Here is a 26885-nt window from a genome sequence, read left to right as displayed (position 1 = left end):
TTGTAGTGAATCTTGGTTGTTTTTGCTGTCTGGTTTCCATTCTCTTTCAAGTAACAGCACCCCAATTTTATTTAAAGGACGACTCATTCCCATCTCTCAGTCCATGAGGTTTGGGCCAGTCTCCACTCTCACCTGCCTGACTCGGGATTGGACCCGGGTCCGTGACAAATTAGTACAAGTCATTGCTGTGATCACCAGGCTTGGTTCAGAGTTGGACACCTGACTTAATATAGGCCAATGAGACTATGACTTCTCAGACTTGTTTTTATGTTCATCAGGCTTTGAAATGACAAGTCTGAAGCTGTTGGGGGCCGGGATGTAGATTCCAAGAATCAAGCCAACCCATTGGAAGCAGAGTGAAAGATGTTATAATTTGGTCCCTGAATCAAACTGCCCCAGAAGGCACACTCATCCCTTTTCCCTTCTTAATTCCACAAGCGTAAGTTCCTCTGTGATTAAGCCTGTTTGCATTGAATATCTACCACATGCAACCAACCAGAAGACTCCCAACACATGTCCTGAAACTTTCCTGTACGTAATAATCATTTAGGATGGCTTTTAAAATGCAGATTCCCAGTCTCCAAACCCAAGATCAGGTGAGGGTCCAGGAACTTGCATTTTAACAAACAGACTAAGTGGGTTTAATACAGAGGATTGGTTTACCAACACTTGAGAAATATTGACGTAGTTCATGGAAGTGATAATAATGAACAACAACCAAAGTCAGAGGTGCAAACTACCAACAGAGTGGCTGAAAGAACCCATCCTTTGTCCTGGTATCACAAAGGGGAAAATCCATTGAGCAATCAAGAGCTGATTCCATATTCGGTGCTTTTCCTTTTAGGAAATCTTTACCTGATTTCTCTTTATTATTTATTCCTGCTTTAGGTAGCAAGGTCATATGTCTCAGTTTGTATGGGACTATCCAGGAACCCACCTGTCGTTCTGGTATAATTATTAGTAGCACTTATTTCCACTCTTAAAAGTATCGAGGCTTAGAGGAGGCATTGTGTGGCTGCTCCATTGCTTCAGGGCAATTTACACAAAAAGGAGTTATTGGACCTTCAGGCCTCTTGCTACACTAACAAGCTTTTGCTGAGCCAAACATATTTTTTTGTTCTGTTTGATGACTGTTACTAGCAAAGACTTTTATTTATTTACTTTTTTTAAAAAATATTTTTAAGGATTATTTTTTAAATTTATTTTTCAGTTATAGTTGACATACAATATTGTATTAGCTTCAGTTGTACAACATAGTGATTAGAGATTTATATACCTTACAAAGTGATCAACACATCTGATACCATATATAGGTATTACAATATTTTTGACTATATTTCCTATGCTGCACTTTAAATCCCCATGACTATTTTTACGACTTCCAATTTGTACTTCTTAATCCTTTCACGTTTTTCACCCAACCCCTCAAACCCCCTGCCACCTGATAACCGTGTCTGTTCTCTGCATCTATGAGTTTTTCTCTGTTTTGTTTGCTTATTTTGTTTTTTAGATTCCAGATATCAGTGAAATGATATGGTATTTGTCTTTCTTCATCTGACTTATTTCACTTAGCACAATATCCTCTAGGTCCATCCATGTTGCAGAGTCTGATATTTTAAAATCATTACTGCCAAGTCGAAAATTCTTTAAAATCTCAGAAACTCAGGTAGCTTCTGAACAGCATATGAACTACTAGTTAAAAAATAAAATAAAATAAAGTTGTCTAGAATGTCCCATCATCCTTAAAATTGACTCATTCTAAGAAAGCAGTATGCCAACCCAGAAAGTACAATGGGAAATATATTAGAAATGCTGTGCGCACATATGGCAGAGATGGCATCTCCCCATCACGTTCATACATGGCTAAGAGATTAATTCTGGAACAACTGTCACTTCTGGTCAGTTGATAAAGGGATACGGGGACAGAGACAAGTAAGCTCTTTGGCAGGTGAAGGAAGTGATGTTAGTGCCATTTTTTGAAGATTTTTAAGCCCCTGGAATAGATATGCCAAAGATATCTATTATAGCAATTTGGGTCTCTACTAAACTAGTCCATTAACAACAAACACCAAAACTTTGAATTGCTTTGATTTTCTTCACTGATGCTAATTATAAATATTACAGAAACACAGAAAAATAGCTTTCTTGTGTTTTATGTATAATCAAGGAATATCTGGTATATTTAGTCGTGACTTTTTCCTCCCTTAGAATAGGTATATACAATTGTTAAGTATTCCAGGAGACATTATGGTTCCATTTCATATTTTCAATATTTATTTAAATATTAAATAAATGCCCACATATTTATTTGGCGGAATTTAGTTCAGTGATTTCTGCCTAAGGACCGTTGTTTCAAGATAATTTGCCCAAACTGCTTGGTTCTGCTCATACACAGCTGTAAGTTCTTTCTTTCTATATTTGGAGATGGAGTGACTGATGGCTAACATCAGCCATCTGGATGAGGGGTGTGTTGGGTGGGAGAGCGGAGAGGGGACACAGCAATGCATAGCTTCACTGCATGGTGAGGGATCATCTCCAGACTCTTTTACGTCCTGTATCCCTGCCCTGATCCTGACCTTTGACTCTACATGGTCAAAAGAGGCAATGACAGCCTAAATGAGTTTTCTGTCAGTTTTATCAGACTTAATGCCCCCTTTTTAGAGTTAATATTATTTAACACCCTCTGCACTTTTCTGAAATTAAATTCATATATATCACTAAGTTACACATAAATCTTTTTTTAAAATCAATATAATGACACAACGATAATATACAACAAACTTCATGGAAATAATTCATAATAAAAATAACATATTTCAATACATACCAAGTGTCCCCGAAAATAAGACCATCCCCGAAAATAAGACCTACCCTGAAAGCCCCAGTTAACATCATCAGCCAGATGGACGCAGTTAGTATGTTATGACGATGTTCCAGAAGAAGATGACATGACTATTTGAATAAATGTAGGTTGTTGTACATGAAAAAAATAAGACGTCCCTGGAAAAGAAGCCCTAAAGTGTTTTTTGGAGCAAAAATTAATACGACCCAGTCTTATGTTCGGGGAAATATGGTACCTGTTCAGCCATGACTCACAGACATAATGAAGTCAAGTGCTGACACCTAAATTTAGATTTACCCTGAATATAACAGCTACAAATGCAGAGCTTTGTGCCTAGAAAATTGAATGTATATAACCTTGTGAAAATACTTTGTGTTTATGTGTAAAACCACGTTCTAGACTCAGACAATTATAAACAGGCTTTTTTTTTTTTTCCTACATGAATGTCTGGAGGGACCTTCAAAAGTCATGCATGACCTGGGGCAATTCTTGAAGGTCTGGAACTGCACTGTGAATTTCAAGATGTCTAGCAGCCTGGTCCCTCCTCACTAAATTGAGGCATGGTGCTACCCCAATCACATTTAAGTAAAAGTACACACACACACACACACACACACGCACACACACACACACACACACACACCCATCCCTATTCTCAAAGTGTCCTCTAGGGGATGGCATTAACTATGTTCAGAACACTCACCTATACAATCCACTCAAGCCAGGAATCATTTATATGAGGATTTCCATTTTTTCCTTTTAAGTTGCATATTGGAGAGGTCCCTTGTTAAGTTCCAATTAAAATGGTAGAATCACCTTTTCAAGAATGATTAGTGGAGTCTCAACAAACAGTGGAACATGGATAGAATCTGCGTTATCCTTTTTGTATGTATTTTACTTAAATTATAAATAACCCTAACTTCAGTGATGTATAACAACAGATATTTAATTTTTCTCAATTAATGGATTGTGAGTCAGTAGGGTTTCTGCCAGGGTTCAGTTAGTTAACTTTCAAAGATTGAAAGTCAGAAATTTGATCACTGGTACTGCGAAGTTGCTGAAGAAAACTTAACCTTACTTTGAGCATCACTAGCAGCTTCTGATGCAGTCCTTAGTGACAGTCTAACTAGCATCACTGAAAACAGCACTTCAGCCGCAAAGGAGGCTGGGAACTTGAGTTTCTGACATTTTCGTCTTATTTAGTGTGAAGTTGCCTCCGCCTCCAAGATTCATAATGGGTGCATCTGTCAGTTGGGTTAGGTTATGTTGTGTATATAACAAACAAACCCCACATCTCGATTGCTTAAAATAACAAATATTTATTTTTTTTCCTTATACTATCTACCAGTTGTAGATTAGCAGTTGGTTCTGGGCTCATCATAATCTGTCTAGACCTTGGGTTGCTAGGGCAGCCACCATGTCACAAATTGTTTTGTACTGTGCCAGAGACGGAAAGCTTGGTGAACTGGCTTTTTAAATTACTGGCTGGCCATGACAAAGCTCACTTCTAATTTCATTTTATAAGCCAAAGCAAATCAAATGGCTCCATATAATTCTAAAGAGGGTGGAAAGTATAATTCTGTCATGTGTCCGGAAGATCCTGGAAATACATGGTGTACTACACTAATGACAACCATGATGGGAAATTTCCCAGACGTGGAAAGGGAGTTCAGATGCGGGGCAACCAAAATACAGGGGGACAAATGTCCACTAGAGACTGTCTTATTTATATGTTTTCTATATATTGCCAAGCTCAGTCTAGCTCCTGAGCTATTAGTAACATTGTGATGAATGAATGTTGAATAAAAGGATATGAACATGGTTGCTTAAATTTCCAAATCTTACTATAATTGAAGTTTATAGAGATTCTTTGCTATTTTAACTCCACTCTGTACAGCATGATACATGTAAGTGTTATTTGTATTCAATGTTGCATTTAGAAAGCTTGAGAGCCAGAGTGATAAGCCGGCTTCATGAAATGAAGGATGCTTCAGTATTGCTTTGAATGTGTTCACTGGTTGGTTTCCCCTACAGTAGAGACACTTTCTCCTGTGCCCAAAACACAGTTGGGGACATGGTAGGTATTTGATAAAAGTAGTGCTGTCATTAGCTGTGTAGTCTTGGGGAAGAAACACACATGCCCTAGTAATATCTGCCTTTTGTATTGTGAAGTCCAATGTGGTTGTATGTGATGTACTTACTGCCACAAATCATTCAATAGAGGTTTATTGACTTTATATCAGTAACCATTCGTTCTATTTTTAATGTGGGATGGGATGGACATCTAAGAAAGCAAGCATGTAGTGCATTTACAAAAGCTTGCCCAGGGTGCTGGGGTTGAGTAGCTGTGGGAACTTGGTTCCCATAAAATCAACAATAATAATATTCAACGGACTTCGTCCAGATCCTCTCGAAGGTCAAACACTTCGCAACTGCCAAAGGGCTATCCCGGCTCGCGTTCCTTACTCCGCTAACCATGGCCCCTCCCGCTAGCCGTCAGCCAACTGCCGTCAAGCCCCGCCTCCCGGGGCGGCCCTCCAATCGGCTGTGCGGTCCGGGCCCAACCCTCGAGCGTCACGTGACGGGCTCAGGCCCGCTTCCGGCGCGTCGCTGTCGGCTGACGTCGCCGAGGACCGGCGTCGCGTCAAGGCTGGCCGGCGGTGGCAGCGGCGGCGATGGCTGCGGACACCGAGTGGGCTTGAGGGCTCGGACCTGCACCCTCCCGCGCGACCTCGGGTCCGACCCGGCGCTGCGGCCTCAGCTCGCTCCGCTCCTGCTCCCTCCCCGGCGCTGCCTGGGCGGAGGCGGAGTTGGTAGCGGTGGCGGAGGCCCGGGCTGGCCGCCCTGCTCGTGCCCCGGTTCGGCTCCGGACGGCCCCGACTGCTGTGCGGAGAGGAGGCCGAGTCGGTAAGAGACGGCGGCGGCGGCGGCGGCGGGGGCGGCGGGGCTTGGAGGCCGCCTGGCCCCCGCCTGGCCGCCCGGGACGCCCCCGCGCTGGTGTCTCTCTCCGGCCCGCTCCCCTCCCGCGTCCGTCCCCGTAACTCGTCGCCCCTATTGTCTGAGCGCCGCCGCTCCCTCCCCCCCTCCCTGCCTCCCCCCTGCCGAGGGCCGGACGACTGTCAAACCTCGAGGCGTCCCCCGCGCCCCGCCAGCCGCGTCTGAGCCTTTCCCGTCTGTCTCCTGCCCCACATCGCTCTCCACCTTTTTTGGCTCCGTGGCCATTCTCTGACCTTTGCTTCACTTTCCCAGTGTTGCATCTTCTTGCTAATTTTCTCTTCCCATCCAGTTGTCATCTCGCACAAGTTTCGCCATCCTTATTCTTTTTTGCCATTTTTTCCACTTTTTTTTTCCTGCTTTTACTCCTTTCCGTTCTCTCTGCCTCCCTTTCTCTTTTGCTCCAAGTTCAGCCTCACCCCAATAGACTGCTTTACTTTTCCTTAATTCAAATCCCTCGTTCTCTCCTCTTCCCCCAAGAAAAAAGGAAATCGAGCCTTTTCTGGTTACTCAAACCAAAGTATCACTGGGGGATTATATGTCTTAACTCTGTTACTGTTTATGGTTTTAAGTTTGAGCCTAGAAAATGTTAGTGAACTACTTACTCCTTACTAAGTTCCTGTGAAGAGCAGCAGACGTTGATTAGGTTTCTACACAAACATTTAAGTAACTGGCCATATATGTTGCACACTGACCAGACCTCAATTAAAAATATTATGTTTTTGTGCCTTTTACACCAACTAATCCTCTGGCTGAGCTTCCTGTTAACTTTAATGCACTAATTTTTGCTGCTTCCATGGCAGGAGGCTATCACCCGCCCCCCAACCATGAGTATTTAAGTTTGATTTTACATGTTTTTATGGCAAGTATTGGTGTTATTTCCCCCCCTTACCGATCAGATTTTTTCAAAGAGGAAAGGACATTGTTTTTTATGTTTGCTATTAAGCTTTGTCCCTTTCGAATTGTGACCAAACCATTAAAAACATTACACATTTGTGTGTTTTCCTTTTCAAAATGGGAGGTAGCATTGTCACAATAGTAATTGTAAATACCAGTAAAGGTTTTAGGGGTCCTTCTTCTCCCCTAATACAATGGGTTTGTCATTCCTGATTTCCTGTTATGTTTTGATTAGGCGATCTCAAAATGCATTCATATTCCTCAAGTGTTAATACTAGTTAGTGTAAAAGAGGCTACCTCAAGTGTGCTGGGTGGCCACTGTCCAAAAGGGTAATAAATACCGGAGGTGCCAAAAAAATACATTTTAAAAGATGTTGTCTATGTATTACTTTTTAAAGTTGAATTATGGTGGCAATGACGTTCACTCAAAAGATGGCGTTAATCAAATGAATGCTAGCGTCATTCGTTGTATTATACTTTTAATACAGTTTTTTCCGTTCTTAACATGTGTATACCTTTTTTTGGCACCCTCTGTAGTCCACCTCAATGGTCTAGAGAGCAGTAAATCCTCCTTTGTGGTTTGTTTGAATGCTACAACCACGTTATTGTCAGTATTGAGATTGACAAGGGCACTGTCTATATTGAAATATTGTAGGAATAGATTGTCAAAGTTACAATCCATATCATTGTTGCTTATTGAATGTGAAGTATAAGGAAGAAATTTCCTTTGGAACTTCATATGTTAACATTATTCACTCATTCGTGGAAGATGATAAGTAATGAAAAATCCTAATCGCAAGAGGCGTTATGAAAGTCTTCACTGGCAGAGCAGTGTGTCTCCTGCTTCTTCCATCTTGTGTGCTCTTCAGTGTCTTACCAAGTATTTTGTACTACAAGGCACTCAGTAAATATGTGTTGGAAATTTTGGTTAATTCTCTTAAGAATTTCAGTAGTCATGTTGTAGAACACTCAGAAAAACATGTTCAGTAGTTTTGTGGAGAGTTTATTTGGGTATATTTTAATTAAAACTTAAAGCATTGTCGTTATTAGCTAGTTTTCATGCTCATTTAGTCATTCTTTTTCAGTAGTTGTCTTTTTAATATCCTTTTTCTTAATTCATTATCAAGATTGCCTGCAAGTTGCACAGTACTTTACCTAGAGATATAGGTGATTAGCATTCAAATTTCTTCAAAATCTGTCAGTTATTTTGACTTCTCTTGTAATGCTTTTAAAATTCTGTTTAATTCCTTATGTGTTTTATGCACCAGAATCTAACGTGTTTTTTTTTCCTCTTGAGGTAGTGAAAGAATACTGAAGAATAGGATCTCAAGATGAGTAAAAAGCCCCCAAATCGTCCTGGAATCACTTTTGAGATTGGTGCTCGTTTGGAGGCACTGGACTACTTACAAAAATGGTATGGAAAACATGGAGCTCTTGACGTAAAGCACAATAACTGTAGTCTTACATATGTTGGATCATTGCTTCTCTCCTGAAAGTGGCAGAAGCATTAACATTCACATTTTAAGTATATGTGTACATTGTTTTTCAGTTTTCCTACTCTTCCACAGTCTTTGCAGGTTTAGCATTTAAACACTACTTCTAGTCGGAATCATTTTAGTCGCTATCATTTTAGGTGTTTCAGAGCTGCAAATAATTATCTAGAATATGAGATACACAGAGAAAATCAGCACCCTTGTGTACTTAACGTGAGTTATAGGTAGTGGGAGGGAGGGGATTCATCCAGATAACCAGCTTGCCAACTTCTGGCTAAAACTTGTTATTAACCTTCTTTGTTGGCCTGTGTCAGAGGTGGTCTTTCAAGCTATGGAATATGTTGGTGAATGGCATAGTCATTCACTAGCCCACCTAAAACCAAAAACCACTTTACCTCCTCCTTCCCCAGTGGACAGTGACCTAAAGGCTAGTTGTTACTGTCTCCTGTGCTGAATGGGCAGTCCTTTCAGACCTTCTCTTACTTCTCCTATTCTGGCCATCGGTGATAGATAAATGGTGAATTCACACACCCCAGCATGCACCTTATACAATGGTGTAGGAAAAATCGGTTACCTGGGATAAAACCACTGCCTGGAAAGGAGAGAAGGGGACAACACACAGGGGTCACTGGGCCACAGTAGAAGTAACGAGATCCCTTCTCTCTGCTAGGGAATGCCTTCCTCATTCCGGTTAGCTGGCCTTTAGTTCTGCTTTCTGGGACCATGTCACTTGTCGCTGTTCTCAGCCCCCTACCCTGAGATGGGCATCAGAGGTTCCTCTCCTGGGAGTGGTGCTGCCTCAGCTCCTCTTGGAGCCTGTTTATTCTGATGAGGTTTCTAGCGGTTTCGCCACTCCAGGACTTTGCCAGACTTTCTGACAGTTTCTACAACTCCCTTCAAAACATAGTGGGCTTTTTGTAGATTTGCCTTTGATTGATTTGTGTTGAGACAAATTCCTGAGTTGGCAATGGCAGGCAGAGAAATTTGTTTAGTCATGATCTTTGACTTTAGACCAGCCTCAGGTTTTTGTTTCTTGGCATCCACTGTTACAACTTTCCACATGTCCCTGTCCCCCAACTTAATGAGCTCTGTTCTGGGCTCTGCTTTGGGACAGTTTAAAACTACAATTTGAGGTGGGAAGGCACAGTTATTGCTTCCAAGCTGCATCTCAGCGGGTACTTCTTTGTAGGGGACTTAATTACTACTCTCATCAGGTGGAGAGTACACATTAATTCTCAGGAAGCGCCTGAGAGTGTGGGAACCAGGCAGGACCCTCCCTCCTCCAGGTGATGATAAAAATCGTCTCCAGACATTGCCAGTGTTCACTGGGGGGATCAGTGGTTCACTGACTGAGAACCACTGCATTAGGCCATACAACAAAAGTTGTCGGTTTAGTCCGTAATTGGCTATCTTTGCTTCTCATTTGACCAAAAGAAGATTTTATAGGCACACTGTTGAACCTCTTTGTGATACGAGTATGAGAAATGATACTTCTTTGATATTAATCTTAAATTTTTAAAAAATTACTGGCTTTTTGAATTACTAGTTAATTCATATTAATATATGTTTTTAGGCTACAATAATGACAAAGTTGCAATTGAACTAGCTTCCAGTTTGGGAGAAGCACAGTTTATTCTCTCAGTGGCTTTGAGGGACATTAACATAATTAACTTTGGTATTAGTAAGAAGTTTACTTTTAGTGGTGAAATGTTTTCTAATTCTCAACAACTGTTAAGTCAATGACACAGTTAAAATATGTATATATATATATATATACACATATATATGTGTATATATATATATATATATAAAAGAGCTACTTTTGAAATCAAGCTTAAGTGTGCGTTTAGAGTATTTGGAATTTAAGAGAACAAATGAAAGTTGCAGCTTAAATTTTTTATTGTTTTATGCTTATCACCAAGAAATTCTCAAGTGTTTAGGTAGGGCGATAGCATGCAGCTGTACTCAGTGATGAAGTTTATATTTAATTGTAATGACCCCAGTAATAATGGTCTCTTTAAGTACACGTTAGTCAGAATAATTACATATGATAATTACTGAAACTTGCCATCAGTTTGCTTTTTATGAGTTCATTTATATGAACATCTTACTATTCTGCAGCGGTTGGCGCCTTAATTAAAAAAGAATTAAAAGTTGTATATGCATATTCTAGGTAATCGAAAGAAATAATTTTTCTCATTGTGACTTTGTTTATTAATCTCAGTAGTCTCAAGAGCCAGTTAGGCTTGCGTGACCCTGCAATTTAATATTATAGAGCTTTACCATAGGGTAATTAATTATTTGTGAAGAATTCTATATGGGGCACAAAGGAATTTCTGGGACATAATGCTCTTAACAGATATTATTTCTAAATGAGATAAACTTTATTCACATCATTCCATTTTTTAAGAACCATTCTGTACTTCATATAAATTCTACAAGTTTTTGCTTTAGTATCAGGTAAAAGTGTAGGAGGATTATTTGAGTGTTGAGAAACTTTGATATTCTTGTGAGAGCAAAATAGTTAATCCCTGAAAATATACTGAAATAATTCCCCTCCCCCTTCCGTCCTCCCTTCCTGCTTTCATATTCCCCTCTGTTGCATCCATATTTACTGCTTAGTCTTCCATGTGTATTCATTCAATTGGAAAGGTATTAAGTCTCTATTTGCTATAAATGTCTTTTCAATTATTATAGACATTGGACAGGGAGGCACGAGCAGGAATGCAAATATTACTGTCTCTGCACTCAAGTCATTTATGATAAGTTATCACATGTTGCTACATTACCTGTTAAAGGGAAAGTTGTGATAAGGGGGCACCCAAACTGCCAATTTGTCCTGTATGTAAAAGGCTTTTCCTATGTAAAGAAGGAGAAGAATTTTTAGTATGTGCCCTATGAATAAAAGGATAAACTCTAAATTTAGTGGACAGAAATAAACTGAAGTTAAGCTCCCACTTTTAGGTTTGGGGAAGGTTTGATTTAATAGGAAGACTCAATCTGGTTTTTTTTTTTTTAGGAAAAGTACATTTTTACTACCTGAGCAAGCCGTATCCCATATTCTTTGAAGTTCATAAAGATAGTTCAGCCTTGAAAATACACTCTACATTTTTAAGTAATGATTTGTTACTTTTTGTTTTCAAACTAAACTTACAGCCACATCAGAAAGCTCATTGATGTGTTGATTATTTACTTAAACTAATGGGTGCAGGTCCTGAGAAGCCATTGGGAGAGGCCTGTCATCTTCAGTTCCAGTATGTGGTTTTTGATACATGGATCCCTGTATACACTCACTAAACCTAATTCCTACGGAGTAGTGTGGGTTGCTTTCATTTTGTAAAATTTTGCATTTTTACTTAAAACATTTAATTTCTTCCTCAACAGTTATTTTAATGTAAAAGTCTCTTAAAATAACTTTAATATGCTAATATTCACAGTTAACACAATCAGCCATTTTTCTGCCTTACCTCCATCATATTTTCCACCACAACTTCTGTGCATCCAAACCTTAACATAGCAGTTTTATAATCTCTTGAATGCAGTAACACCATAAGAATGAAAATGAATACAGGTTGTTGATACTGGAGTCTTTTTGGGGAAAGAGAAAGTTCAGAATTAAAGTTAAACTGGAGACACTATAAGTGGATTCTAAACACAAAAGAGGCAGGTTCAAGTTTAGAGTGTCATTTTCTAATCTTGTAAATATGGGTAAATCCTTGAAGTTGGTTGGCTTATCAGTAAAATGGAAATAGTGTTTGTTGGCATTTACATATAGCATTATTTTAAAGATCAAATAAAATAATGTATTTAAGCTTGCTTCAGAGTCTATAAAATAGTACATAATTATAAAGCACTGAGGTAAATGCAAGGGAAGAGGGAGAGTTGAAAAATCTTTGTGGGGATGTGAAGACTTAAGTGTGTATGATTTTAAATGTAGCTTTTGTGTTGACGTGAGAATGGCCTGGAATGTAAAAGGAAAACCATGTCATTGCAGCAAGCTATAAACCATATTTTTGAGGTGATAATAAAATCTTTGTGTCCACAGAGTTTTATAGTTTACAAAGCACTCTTGCAAATATTAAAGTATCTAATCATTCTGATTATTGTTCAGTAAGAAAAGTGATGAAATCAAACTGGTTTTGATTATTGATTTAATTTCTGTCTTTTAATTGAAAGTAAAATACTGTGTAGTGATTTAATTATGAAAACGATTCAAGTAATATGCATTCTCACAAAAGTGTTACTCATATAAGAAATTTGAGATGTAGAGTTAATTTAAAACATTCAGATGAGTTATGCTCTTCTGACCAATTTGGGAATATTTCTATTTAATTCTCTTCTAGATCTAAAGGAAAGGAAAATGAAAGATAAAAAAAATGTGGAGATGTCTCCAAATATCAAAGTTTGATAGAACAGTATAAATTTGAATTGGCAAATGCTGTTTCCACACACTTGGAGTTTTTTTGAACTGTATGGAACATTTGCAAATGTGAGTTTTTAAAAATGTTCATGAACCGAATTTTAATAGAGTGGGAAAACTGAGAAAATTTAGATTATAGCAAAAACAAATACCTTCTAATTTAAATGCGAGTATGTATTTTCTGAGTAAAAAGGGTTGCTTTTTTTCTAATTGGATTTAGCTATTCAAAGGAAAACATAGGTAGAGATAAGTTGTGATGTGTATTTGGAAAAGAATGCTCCTGAAAGGTCAAACTTAAGGGCTGACGTATTTAGATGATATTAGGTGAGTTTGATATTTGTAGAAACCTTAGGAGAGTACTTTTAAAATAGAAATTCTTTTACTGATAGGAATACTTTTTTTTCTTTATTTACATATTGGGTTTTCCTAAATCTATATATACTTGAAAAGTACTGATTCTTACTTTGAGTCACTAGCTACCTTTGAAAACCTAATTTCAGGTATAGACTTAGAAAAATGTACGATCACATTTATACTCCAAAATAATTGAGTTGTCCTGTATGAGTATATTATGGGTGGTTATAGGAAACTGTATGGACTCCAGGTTGAAGGCCCTTCAGGCAGTGAATTTCAAATTGAAATGCATAAGATTTTTTTTTTTTTTTATTCTGAGAATGCTTCACATTCAGAAAGTCACAAATTTTGAATCTTAAGGTTTAGATGAACTCTCAGTTTAATCATCAAGCAGGTCTCTACCGGTGCACAAGCATTTTAGTTCTTTAATTTTTAAAATTTCCACAAAAGAAAGCCTTCAAAAATAAAGTTCTCCCTCCTTCTCCCTACAAAAAATGCTTAAAGCAAGATTAGACATAAAAGTTAATTTAAATGGAAGTCAGAAGATGTGGCTTCTAAGTGCTGTTCTGCCAGGAACTGTGTCAGTTTGGAGAGTTACCTTTCTGGTTTAATATCCTTTAGCGTGAGGGTGTGACTTATTCGATGGTCTTTCAGTTCCCTTGAATTGAAGCTTTTTTGTTTTAAATCTACTTTTAACCTATTCAGGGATAACAGATTTTTTAAATCTTACATAGGTATATAACACAGACTTGAAACAGAAGTGAGATAGGTAAGGAGTAGAAATCGTGTACTTTGATCAAAACTAGGAGAAAATGAGTTGAGAAAGGTGAATATATTTTGGAACAAAATACAGAGATTTGAAAGTATTTGGAGTGTAGTGGGCAGGTTGTTATCCTTTATCTAACCCGCCCTCCCATTCATTTAAATGCTTTTCATTAATTGTTTAATTTGGAAATTATACTTAGAATCATAAGTATTGGCTTTAAAAAGTGTATTTTAGCTCACTAACTTTCTATGTGGTACCAGTTTACTAACAAATTGGTTCTCTTACAAAGTTCATCGATACTATAGTTTTGAAAGTGATTCAGGTGATATTTAGAAGAGTGATTCTCAGACTTCCGCCTGCATCAGAATCACCTGAAGGGTTTGTTAAGCACGGATTGCTGGGCCCAGCACCCACAGTTTCTGATTGAGTAGGTCTGCAGTGGAGCTCAGCAATTTGCATCTCTAACAACTTTTCAGGTTATGTTCATGCTTCCGGTCTGGGGACCACACATGAGAACCACTGGTCTACACTGTACAGAATTATGAACCTGAAGGTGAATATTGTGAGGTGGACGGCAATGGAACTATCCAGGATTCTTTTTTGAATTTATAGTCTGTTTTTAATTCTTCATGTTAGTTGGAGAAAATAAAATGTAAATACATTGCAAAGGGATGCATGATACAGAATTTTTTTTTTTGCTATTTTTGAATAGAATAGGATATATTGACCTGCATAGATATGCCTCGGTTTTCTTGCTCCTGTGTCTATAATCTCCAGTCCTACCTGGCTCGATAGTTGTTGAGGTTTAGGCCCTTGTTAAAAACGAAGACAAAATATCCATAGGTATAGTTAATTATGGATTGACTTTTATCAGACATGATTTCTATAATGATTTAGGATTTCTAGAAAATATTCAGTATGTCACTTGAATTTTTCAAGAAGCCTGTCAGGTAACAGGTGATCTTTACCAGTTTAGAATTGACAGATTTGAGGTTGGGGGATGTTAACTGTTTTATTCCAGTTAAGTCAACTCTTAACAGCCAAGTTCTTCTGGCTCCAAGTCTGGTGGTCTCTTTACTTGTAGTCTTTGCTTCATAGATAGATGCGCTGAAGCTTTGAGCCTCAGCTTCAGGAGTAAATGGGCTCACTGTTAACAGGCCACCTTAATTTCCTGTCTTGCTCCAGGGATATGCATCTGTCTGGTGTTTAGAAAGGTCCTTAGAGTCCAGCATGCCTGTGTCACTCTTGTCCCGTGGAATTCGAGTGCTTCTGCAAGGCAGGTTAATTTTAGGCCTGTCCATTCTGCAGAATCTTCCTCCGAAGCTTACTTTAGAATCAAACATTTAGCTGATGATTTCCTAGCCTCCTTCGTAAATATGTGAAGTCCAGGAACCTCAGGCTTATTTTGCTATGGTGTGTGTGTGTGTGTGTGTGTGTGTGTGTGTGTGTGTGCGCGTGTGTGCGTGCGTGTGTTCAGATAATGCAAAGGTTAGACCAAGATGTAAGACAGTTTTATTTGCTTCTCTGACATTTGGTTGAAGCTCAACCATCACATGCGAGTGTCAATCCCCATCCACCTCCCTATTCGTTGACATCATTCCTGCTGAATATTATTATTACGTGAGGTTTTACACTGTCACACCACGTTAGATAATGCTGTATTTTGTGTTGGGGAGTTGATTAAAGCTACTAGTGGTGAAATAATGTATCTCTCATTGTAGTCAACTCGACTAAAAAGAATGTTTTGCAATTCTAGTTTTCCTGAGTAGACAGAGCTTGTTTGCAGATGTTTAGGGTTTTAAATGTTTTCAAATTATTTTTTTTAACTGGGGGAGAAAATACTAGTTTTAAGTTTTAAATACGAGTAGTATATATTTTTTAAATAAATTAACATGATATTGAAAAGGCAGCTTAGTTCTGTTATTCTTCATAATAGTCCCAATTTTTTAGTATTTTTGTATGACTTTGTAGTTTGAAATACTGTTGACCATCCCTGCTATCACCTCCCACATATCATTAGCATGTAATTTTTTAATTAAATTAGAAATTGATATGCAAGTATTATGTTTTTTTCAGTAATTACAATTGGCTTTGAGAGTACTGTTGAAGTAAAATTGAAGAAAGGATGTGGATATTCAGTGTCTTAGAGTCTGTTTTTTTATTGCCAAAAAACAACCCTCTTCAATTAAAAATGAATGTTTCTAGTACATGATGATTGGGTAAGGTACTGAATATAAGCTGCTTACATGAAGTGATATATGTACAAGGCTTAGTCCCTTTTACTCGTAACAGGTGCCCAGCAAAGTTTATTGAATTTTGGTGGGTTGTTAAAGAATGAACCCAAAAGTTTTGAGGATATCATGAAATTGATACCGTTGGAGAAAATTATGGCAAATGAATTGAAACTTAATGGCTGAATACTAAATATATTTGTCAGACTAGCAAATTTGATTTCATTTTTAAAGTCACCCAGTTTTTTTCCTGTAACAAATCATATCCTAAATTTCCTAATCTTTTAAAATTTATATGATGACAATTTTCAAACATCATAAAAATGAAGCTATGTTTCTTTTCTCAGACTCTTTCATTTAATACTGTGATGTTTCATACTTAGGCATAGTTGAGATGCAGTGTACCTTTTGTTTTGAGAAATTTTAATAAAACAAAAGCCTTTTGGATTTTTATTTTGTACAATACAGTAAAAGCTGTTCTTTTATACTCTTTGGGCTAGCAAAAACCAACTTGAGGCATTTTATTTGTGTCAAAAGCAGAAGATTAAATTTGCAAGGAAAAAACATAATATAATTTGACTTTGATATTTTTAAATCTGTTTTCAGTACCTCTTGTTACGAGGCCCCTATATTTGAAACATTGTAGTAGGTGTGACAAAAGCTGAAAATCATCACTTGAAAGATGCAGAATACATACGTGTATTGATTGAAAGCACAGTCAGTCAGTCTTTGAGGACAGACAAACCTCAGTTTAGGGACCCACCACTTATTACCCGTTTTTTATACCTAACTCAGTTTTTTGAGGATTAAGCAAGACAGTGCATATTAAGAGCTTCTCATGGTTTCTGCCACATGGTAGGCACTTAATAACTGTTAGCTTTAATAATAACATGAACATTAGTTATTCTAAGAAAGAAGAATCTAATGGGAGAGGAGTCATTGTAAATTCCAAAAACATTAATCATTAGGCATATAAATGTACGAATGTAGCAGTAAAATAATTTTTTAAGTGCTAAGTATTAAGAAACAGAAACTCGGACTGCAACCTGCTAGAGTTTTGAGTTTTGTCACAAAATTAAGTAAAAAAGAGTTTGGTCATATTTGCCTAAACAAATTATATGAAGTACAAAATCTTTGAGTCATATACTGGTGGCATTTTTTCATAGAGTAGGAAAGGAATTTTTGGTAGTTTCATTGATTCTTGTGGGAGATGGCAGTGAGTCTGAAGGCTGTGGTGTCGGCATTTTGATGTGGGGTGAATGAGTGTCGGCGTGGCGGGCCATGCAGGTGCTCAGGAGGTGGCAAGGAATAGGACTTTAAATCCAGAATCTACAATGAAATTAATTTGAAAGGTTCTAAAGGAAAACACATAGCTAACTTGGATCTTCTCCGTTCTCTGCTGCAAAGGTTCTGGACAGGTAGGAAGCAGGGTGGTCTGGCAGCTTATACTGAACATGTGTGTTCTGGAGAATGAATGGATCGGAAAAGAGGGATTTGAATGGATCTGAATGAACCTGAGGGATAATGCGATGAGACTTTTAGTGTTCAGTGTTGGAGGTGATGTGATTCTGACATATGTTCCCATCTGAATGTTCTTGAAATTTTAGATTCATTTGTATTTATACTTCATTTTTGAATACCAAGTTTGAATCAAAAGGGTTTTGTTTCTAGTGTGTTCTTAAGTGAAACAAATTAATATGCAGTATCTAAAAGAACTTCATTTAAAAATACTATGATGATATTAGGTGACATATTGTTATAATCAATGAGTGAATGGGTGAGAAAATACTTTTGACAGTTACAGAGCATAATGTAAATTTAAAGCGCTTCCAGAAATTTAAAGTGCTCTTAAATTTTTAAGAGGTTACTAGGTTATAAGGATATTATGTCTGCTTTGGATTACATTCTACATTAATTTTTATTTGGCAAATAATCCTCATGACAGTCATATGTAAGGAAGTTCTTACCTCTCTATTTCTAGTTCTTTTAATATGTCTTAGTCATTTTGTGTGACACCAGGTTAGAGTTTCTTGCTTATGAGTTCTTATCCACAAAACTGTTTGAATTGTTAATCCTAACTCCCTAAGTTTCTGCTAACATTTAAATTATGATTAAGTCATATTTCTAGTGTATTTCGTTCTTTGAAAATGGAGGAACTACTTTACCCAGGAGAGCATCTGATTTAGGTACGCGCTGTATGCTACCATAGTGTATCTTTCCTCTGCCAGCTGTTACATTGCACGGGAATTGTGTTAACTTGTTTGACTCTCTTTTTCACTCCCTTTCCTCTGAATTTGAGTTGATTAGAATAATATCTTATTTGTATTTGTAGTTTTATTGTTATTTTAGTGTCTGGCACATAGTGAATTAGAGACTCAATGTTTGTTGAGTTAAATGAATGAAGAGTTAAATGAATGAAGAACTGTCAATTTTTAGAAATTTCAGTGTCTTAGCAATATAAATAAAATGACATGTAAAATATATAATTTGAGTAATTTATCGGGCAATTTTTAAAAATATTTTGCCTTTTTGATTAATATGGCACTGATTTAAATAGTTAGCTAAATCTCAGAGTGAATTCTGATGATCTTTAGGACATTGGATAGTGTTGTTTGGCCTTACTCAGTGGGTTGTAACCTCAATGAATTGTCACTGAGTAGTTGACAACTCTGTCCTTTGGCTTAAGTGCAGGAGCCCATACACCATTAGTGTATCAAAGATTTCCTTTTTCGTTTCCTCATGGTTGACTTTCTTTACCAATACAGGTGAAAATATGGTTATATCAAACTAGATGACAAATTAGAATGAGTTCCTGAAATTCAAAAAACGTTTATTTTACTGTTACCACATTGAATACTATAAAGGGATTTTTAAAAAATTGATCAGATTATAGTTCTGGCATAGCTGCATGCCCATCATATCTTTCTTCCTTCCAAGGATAATGGCACACCTATAGTTTGAGAGTTAATACATGATTTTGCCTTCCAGAGGAGTTTCTTTTTTGATCATGGACCCTTTTGAGAATCTGATTAAAGTTGAGAACCCCCACCTCAAAAGAATACCAGTGCACACGTACACCAGACACACGTTTTGCGTACTGCCTCAGGGTATCGCAGTCTCCTGGTCTACTGGGGTGAGTCAGGACCTGCCCACATAAAACAGTTCACAGAGTGAGCCAGTATAGGAATTCATCTGTTACGGTCATTACCATTTGAGGTTTCTCATATCCTCTGTGTTTTGTCAACACTGAAGAGTCGGTACTGTAGGGAACTGCTACAGTGTATTCAGTGTATAGCTAACCACTTTGGTCAGTATCTGGCTCTTACTGGATTATGTGTTTAGTCCAGAATCCATAGATCTTGCTACTCTTGGAATAATCTTGGAAGTGGGAAGCACCAGTGAGTGATAGCATTAAAATGCCGGGATTATCTGATAAGACTATAAAGTGCTATAGGAGTTCCTGGTAGGTGAAAATAATTACCATTATTCTTGGGAATGGTGTTGCTCTACTCTGTAGTAGTAGCCGCAGTTTAACTGACTGTTAGAAGACTTTGACCACAGTGATTCAGAAAGGGTCCCAAGAAATCAACTGAGAGATTACAGTGGCAGAATCGCATGTATGAATATTGTTAAATTAAGCAAGAATCATTATAAAGTCTCAGTATTTCTGAATGCCTTTTGTTTCCATTAAGCCTAATAGACCAGAAAGAACCAATTTTAGGGTGGGTCATTTTTCTTAAATTTGCTGAGAATGAACTGTGTTCTCTAGGGTTCAAGTGTAAAAGACATCTGAGAGCAAGGTGGACCCAGAGCAATGGAGGCAATCCCTTATTTTCTGCACAAGTAAATATCATTTAAACAATGCGTACATTTCAAAGTGGGATTATAATAGGGAAGATAGTGAAAATTTTGTGATATTTTGCAGTAACAGATGATAAGGGGTAAGAGAGCTCTTTGTAGAATTTTGGCATTGAAGAATCATACTTCTAGTGAGGTTGCCTTCTCTCCATATCTTTTGAACACTTGAGATATGCCAACTATGGTATTTTTTTTCTTATCCCTTATTGTTTAATTCTGAAACCCATCTTCCACTTCTTAAATCTTTTGTAAATATCTGGATCTGAGCCTAATCTCTATTCTTTAACAGCTTTCCATGATTCAGCCTTTTAAAAATGACAAAATAAAAACATTACCACTACATCTTCCAAATTCAATACGAAAATTCTTATGTTCCGTTCACATTCACTTATATTATAAAATATACGTAGTACATCAAAATAATATTGCCGTAATTCAAGATGGAGAAACATTTGTGCATGCATTTGTTCAACAGTATTTTTCATTCACTGTGTATATCAAAGCATTATTACTATGGGCCATCTGCTAGCACAGGGAAATCATTGCTCTGTATAAAACTATATGTTAAATTGCTATTTTGTGCATTTTAACACGTATAGCAAAGATACTGATGTTAGGATTTTTTTTTCTAGGATATAACTGATAACCAAAATAAGTACAAACTTTAGGGAATTCCGTGTATGTAGAATAAATGGTCATTTTATTAGTTTGCTATTTCAAAGCCCTTTAGTTTGAACCTAGCTAACCAGTCCAATCCAATGTCCCACTCTTCTCTTTTTCCACCTTCCTGTTTACTGTAGTCTAGCCAAAGGGAACTGTGTCCTTGAAGTGCCCCTCCAATCTCTGATCGTAAGGTCCTTAAGGACAGGACTTGTCTCTGCATCCTCATTGGCTGGTTGCCTTACCTGGAGTTGCTTGATGGTTTTAAGTAAATGAGCACTGAGTGAATAAGTGGAATGTGCTCTGTGTGTACAACTGACTTTTGTTTGCTGTTTGTCAAGCCTAAATCCTACAAGTCCCCCCCCCCCACCAAGACCAATGTAGATAGTGTTCTCCAAGGATCTAAAATGACCTTCTGAATTCTCACTAAACTTTTAACAATAGAACCCTATGTAAAATTTTTGTCTATACGCGTACTTACCAGTTTATCAGGTATGACATTATCACTTTGATACAGGCCTCATCCCATTTCTTCTGTAGGCGATTGTGCCAGATAGTTTTGGCTTTGAAAACTCTGCCACAAGTGTTCTTGGGCAGTGTTCATTAATTAAATGGGGATTGTGTTATCTATACCTGGGATGGTTACTAGGATCCATTGAGGTGAGGCATATAGAGAACAGTTGACATAAGGAAGGAGCACAAAGTCTGACTCACGTACCACTCTGAGTAAACATTCTGATTCTTCCCTCCCTCGCCTCATCTGACCCAAGCTAAGTTCCTGGAAGGTAGGAGTTAATTATGTTTCTTTTTTACCTACCAGCAGTGCCTACAAGTGTCTTGATCTTATTAGATCCCCAAATATATGTTGAATGAATAAACAGAAATTTGGACTTTCTTTGTAATGATAATACTTACGACACCTTTAAGATTCAACATTTGGTTGGTAGTAAACATTGTAAAAATTAAAATCGATAATCTTGGGTATTTGTGTTACGTATTTAATTCTTGGCCTTCATCCAAAGTTTACATATCAATCTTGATATTTATGTAAAGAGTGTAACATGCTATAAATTATCCTGAAGAAGTTCCCCAAAATGTAATTTTTACTCTGCTTATGGCATTTGGCATCCTCTTAGCCAACAGAATTTGAAATATTTTAGTAAAACTAAGGTACTTAAAAATGCAGTCCAGATTGAAGTTATTTGAACTCACTCAGATCTGATTCTTGACTGAATTGAATCATGTTTTGACAATAAAGGTAATGTCTGACTCTGTTTCTGTGGACTATTCTCACTTGGAGAAATGTTTCAGGAATTGAGTTGGGTACATGAGAATGTGAAGAAACCTAAGAATAAACCTTTTACTTTTTATTCAGAAATTTAAAGGCTGTGATAAATTTGTGAAATTAGGGCTCTTATGTTTTGAGAGGAATTTATCAATGTTTATAACTGATAGACTCTCTTTGTTGTAGTTAAGTGGTGAGTGAATGTTGAAAAATAAATGAAAGGATAACCTTATTCCTAGGCTAACCCTTAATGTTCTTGACAATTTTTATGTTTTAAAAAACCAGAGCCGCAAAAACAAAAACTGAGAGCAACACTGCCCAAGATGAGCCTTACAGCCTTCAGTGTAAATGAGTGGCCTTGGTCCGTCCCCCTCCTGGAGCATATGAATCCCCTAGGGGTTCTTGTGTTTATGCTGTTCTTTAACAAAGCATTTCCTCAGCCACTCCCCCAAAAGACTAAGAAGTTCCCGAAGATTATAATTGGGTTGACAGCCGGGCTTAGTTCTGAGCAAATGTGCGAATTGTCTTTAACACTAACCACTTCCTATTCATGCTGAGCATGTTCTGAGTGGCGTGTGTGTGTGTGTGTGTGTGTGTGTGTGTGTGTGTGTGTGTGTGTGACTGCAGGATGCTGGGGATCCGAGGGTGGACGTGACTGTTACCCCGAAGCTCCCAGCCTGAGTAGCTACTTACATCATGGTCCTCCTAGATCTCTTACCATCTGGAGAAATGTTAATAAATAGTCCTTGGTAAAAGGGTTACGTAGTTCTTTACGTTTGGTAACGGTGAATGCTTTATCTCCACCTTGTTGACCCGACCAAGACATCTTTCTATGAAAACAGTTTTTAAAATCCAGTGATTTCCGAGCTTAGTTGTGACTGCGGGCCCCTTTTTTGTGTCACACGTATTAGTGTCTCACAGGCTGTAAATGCTGTGCACACAGTTTAGGAACCCACACCAAGATGGTTATGACTAGAAGGGTGCAGTCAGCAGGGGAGGGGAGTCAGGGAATCTTCATACAAGTGAGTACACGCTAAACCAAGCCTAGAATGATGAGTGTACAGAGGAAGGGAGGGGCAGCTTTGGGCGAGGCAGGAAGGGCAGAGTATACAGAGCACAGATGTTTGACAGACATGGTGTGCTGGAAGTTTCAGTGTCACCAGACCGAAGTGGGGAAAGGCTGTACCAGAGGGTGATTCAGGGCCCTTGAAATGTGTAAAAAGCCTTGAATAGCATAAGCGATCCATAAAGCAGGTAGAAATGCATTCCTAAATTGCAAAGTTATGTAAGGTCTACCGTGCTTTATAGGTGAAGGTAATTGTCCAGAGGAAAAGAAAACTTCAGATTTATCAAAAACTAGTAAAAATATTAGATACAACTATTTTGGCTGAATCATCTACCATGTGCTGCTATTGAGTTCTTAAGTTTATTTAATGATATTTTTAAAAAATTGAGTAGTGTGAACATTTAATACAGTACATTAGGAATGATGAAGCAGTGTTCCTTTTTACAAAATTTGAGTTAGCTCAGAATTCTATTTTGGGATTAACTGTAGGGAAATCATCACACATGAAGACAGGACAATGTGATGTTATTTTTTATATTTTTAAATTTTTAAATTCAAGGTTTAACTGAGCTTTGCCTACCATCGTCCATGCTCGTCGTAAAATATTAGAAAGTGTAGAAAAATTATTTGTAAACATTTAAAGACTAACATTCCATGCAGTGACTATACCATTGTTTGTATAGCTATGGATAATTTTCAGTTTGGCTAACCATATTTTTAGATGGTTTCTATTTTCTTTATTATAAATGTTTTGTTTATATAGTTCTAGAATTGGAATTATTGGGTCAAAAGTAGGCATGTTTTAACGTTCTTGTGCAGTAATCTATATTTCCACTGGGAGTGTATCAAAGTGTTTATTTCATTAGGTATTGAGAAAAATCATCTAAAAAAAGACAAAAATAATAAAGCAAACTTTGTTGGTTCAATAGTTTAAAAATATAGACCCATATTGTTTTGTTTGTGGTTTTAACAGTAAGATTTCATACTTTTTAATGGGTTGTATAAACAAGTGTAAGAATTTTCTCTTGATATGAAGCTCCTTTTTATTTTTGAGGTATCCATCACGGATTGAAAAAATCGACTATGAGGAGGGCAAAATGTTGGTCCATTTTGAGCGCTGGAGTCACCGTTACGATGAGTGGATTTACTGGGACAGCAATAGATTACGACCCCTTGAGAGGCCTGCACTGAGAAAAGAAGGACTCAAGGATGAGGAAGAGTTCTTTGTAAGTGGCGAGCCTTTTTCATTTGCTAGACATGTAATGATAGCTTTTAAAAGGAATTCTGTTAAATTTTACAAAAGCTTATTTTTATTAAGGAAACGCTTACTTGTTACACACGGTATTGATCTTGAAAGTTGTTTAAAATAGGATTTTAAAGCCGGAGAAGAAGTTCTGGCTCGTTGGACAGACTGTCGCTATTACCCTGCCAAGATTGAAGCAATTAACAAAGAAGGTATGTATCTGACATGATCTGAGGTTTAAAATGGGATTAATAGTAAAATTTTAACTGTATTTCTGATTTTAATTAATGCCTGAATAAATTGTGTAAGTTAGTAGAGGTAGATAGCTGGTTAACATTTTTCAGCTTTCAGTTCACAGGCTTGTATCATATGCTTTTTATTTCTCCTTCTCTGATTCCAGTTTGTTGGCTAAGTTATTTTTATGAGCATCTCAACCAGAGTGTGAGGAAAGTTAAAGATACAGAGAAATTCAAATTAGTTCAACTTAGAAGTGAAATACTGTACAATATTTTCTTAGGGAAGAGTATGGAACTTCATCATTTTGAGAATTTTCTTTATTGCATCTTTCCCCTGCCTTTTTTTCCTTAATTTCTATAGGTAACTGAGAGTTAATTTTCCTAATAGCCATTTGTGGTATCTAATACTGGTACTGAGCAAAGATTACAGAGCTGATCAGAAATGTTTAAAGTAACACTCAAACCAGGTGTGTTAGTGTGGCATATGATGACTAACTCTATTGTACAGATAATGAATTTAAAAAACAGGACTTGTAGACTGATTAATTGGAAAAGGCATGAGAATTAATATTTAAATTATTATTGGAAATATACTTATTTTTTAGATTTCTTATTTAAATTTTTCTTTAAAACAGTTGTGAAATACTTGTAAGTATATCTTTCAAGTCAGTAATACATTAGTTTTCTTAAACTGGACCACTCATTCTTTTTACTGAAGATGCACGCATTGAATGACAGCGTCTTTGCAAGAAGGGCATTTAATCTAAGTAAGGGGACACGTCCTTTAACTGAATCTTGAAAGGTGAACAAGTTAGGTAGATAAGGAATGAAAAGGCTTTCTGGCAGAAGAAATGGTGTGTGCAAAAGAAAAGAAGAGAGGCATGCCATTTTTCAGGAAATGCAGTCTTTGATGTGACTGGAGTGAAGGGTTCCTTTAAAGGGGCTAGAATAGCAGGAGAGGTTGGAGAGAAGCAAGGATCGGTATATGAACGTAATATGGCTGAAGAATTTGAATTTTATTTGGAGGTGAGGGGAGCCATGGAAGGGATTAAGCTGAACTTCTAAAGTAACAACAGACTTGAGGAAAAAATAGGAGGAAAGAGAAGATAGAAGACAAGAACATTTAAAGAGCTATGTTAAAGGATGTTAAGTGTGAAAAAGTAAGTCACAGTTGTCTGTCTGGAAAATTGATATAACTTTACAAAGACCTTATTCCAAGGTATTGTTTTAATGAAGTAAAATAACAAATAGGGCTATGATGTTATTACCACTAATCACCTTAGTACAGGAAGACTTGAGGGACATTTCAGTTTTGAGGGTTATTTCTCCGTTTCTACTGGGGCCTTCATCTCCCTGTGCACTCAGGCGTCAGGAGGGCTGTGTCATGGAGCTCGTATTCCCATGTCTTACACACCTGGGCCCCATGGGCCCCTCCACAGCCTGGCACAGCATAGGCAGTCGCTTACAATTTGGGGGACAAAAGGAAGGAGGAAAGACTCAGTTCTGTTGGACAATAGGATCCACCCCAAGTAGCACAAAACAAAGCACAATTAAACAATGCTATTTTAATTAAGAGCGGTTTCTTTAAGTGTAGGGAACTTTGGGACCTTCCTTCCATGTTTAAAGCTCCTTGGGAGTCCATGCACACACACAGCACACTCAGAAACAAAACCACCCTCATTCTTTAGTCCATCCCATTGGTCCGTGGGCGTGTAATATAGAAAACGAAGCTTGTATTAATACAAGAGTGATGATACTGACCACAATCTCTGCAGTCATAGGGGCAGTTTGAGCCCTGAGTGAAATATTGGCAGATACAATTTGTTTGGTTTTTTTTTTAATCCCCACTGCCGGTATTTACTTTGTGATTTTGACATGTCCCACGTGGTGGGTGAGCCTGCCCCCTCAAAAAAAAGGCAAAGGAAGCCCTCAAGGAGCCTGCTATTCACTGCAAAAGCTAACCTAATACTTGTAAACTTTTAGGTATTTATAATACGTCTTAGAGAAGTTGAAAAGAAGAGGCAAAGCAGGATAGACTGCAGTGGTCAGGGAAGTGTTCATATTATGGGTGGGATTTGAAGAGCTGGTCATTGAAGAGCGGGTTGGAGATAGGAAAGGAGGGAGGCGGCACAATAGCGGAAACTGAGTAGTGGCAGCGCGGGATGGATGCACAGGCCACGTAGTGAGGAGGCTGCTGTCTGCAATGCCATTGGAGGAGGAAGAGGCCAGTTGCAGGAATGATGCTAGTCTAAGGGATCCGTGAGGCTTGGCATGCTCAGAATTTCCCCAGTGTCTTCACATCCTTGCTACTCGACTGATCAGAGTTTTTCATAACGTGGGCTTAGATCTTTATATCTGCGATACGGTGTGTTATGCTCATTGTAGGAAGATAATAAAATTCAGATTATTAAAAAAAAATCTTTGCCCATATATGGCATTGGCTTTGGTGCCAACTTCAAAGCCGGTAACACCAATGATCACATGTATTGTTTATACTTCTTTTGTAAAGGTCAGGTATCTGTTTACTTAACGTGACACAC

General features: G+C 37.7%; 1 protein-coding gene across 16 annotated transcripts in view; it reads left to right on the top strand.

Annotated features, from left to right (window-relative positions):
• The first annotated feature begins 5434 nt into the window (after positions 1 to 5434).
• PHF20L1 (PHD finger protein 20 like 1) overlaps positions 5435 to 26885 on the top strand; it is a 61906-nt gene continuing 40455 nt past the window's right edge. For 4 of the 16 annotated variants that reach the window (XM_074316813.2, XM_074316814.2, XM_074316808.2 and 1 more), the window contains exons 1-4: positions 5474 to 5749; positions 8031 to 8147; positions 23921 to 24092; positions 24237 to 24321. In XM_074316813.2, the coding sequence (XP_074172914.1) occupies positions 8065 to 8147; positions 23921 to 24092; positions 24237 to 24321 (340 nt within the window). In that variant the 5' untranslated portion in view covers positions 5474 to 5749; positions 8031 to 8064. Of the gene's footprint in view, positions 5750 to 8030; positions 8148 to 12569; positions 12716 to 23920; positions 24093 to 24236; positions 24322 to 26885 lie in introns of those variants that run through there. The other 12 variants (XM_074316819.2, XM_074316818.2, XM_074316810.2 and 9 more) reach the window with 8 other exon arrangements.

Source organism: Rhinolophus sinicus, chromosome 6 (assembly GCF_057876585.1).
Source record: "Rhinolophus sinicus isolate RSI-liver-muscle chromosome 6, RSI-T2T, whole genome shotgun sequence".
Taxonomy (NCBI): domain Eukaryota; kingdom Metazoa; phylum Chordata; class Mammalia; order Chiroptera; family Rhinolophidae; genus Rhinolophus; species Rhinolophus sinicus.
This window is presented reverse-complemented; position numbering and strand designations above follow the sequence as displayed.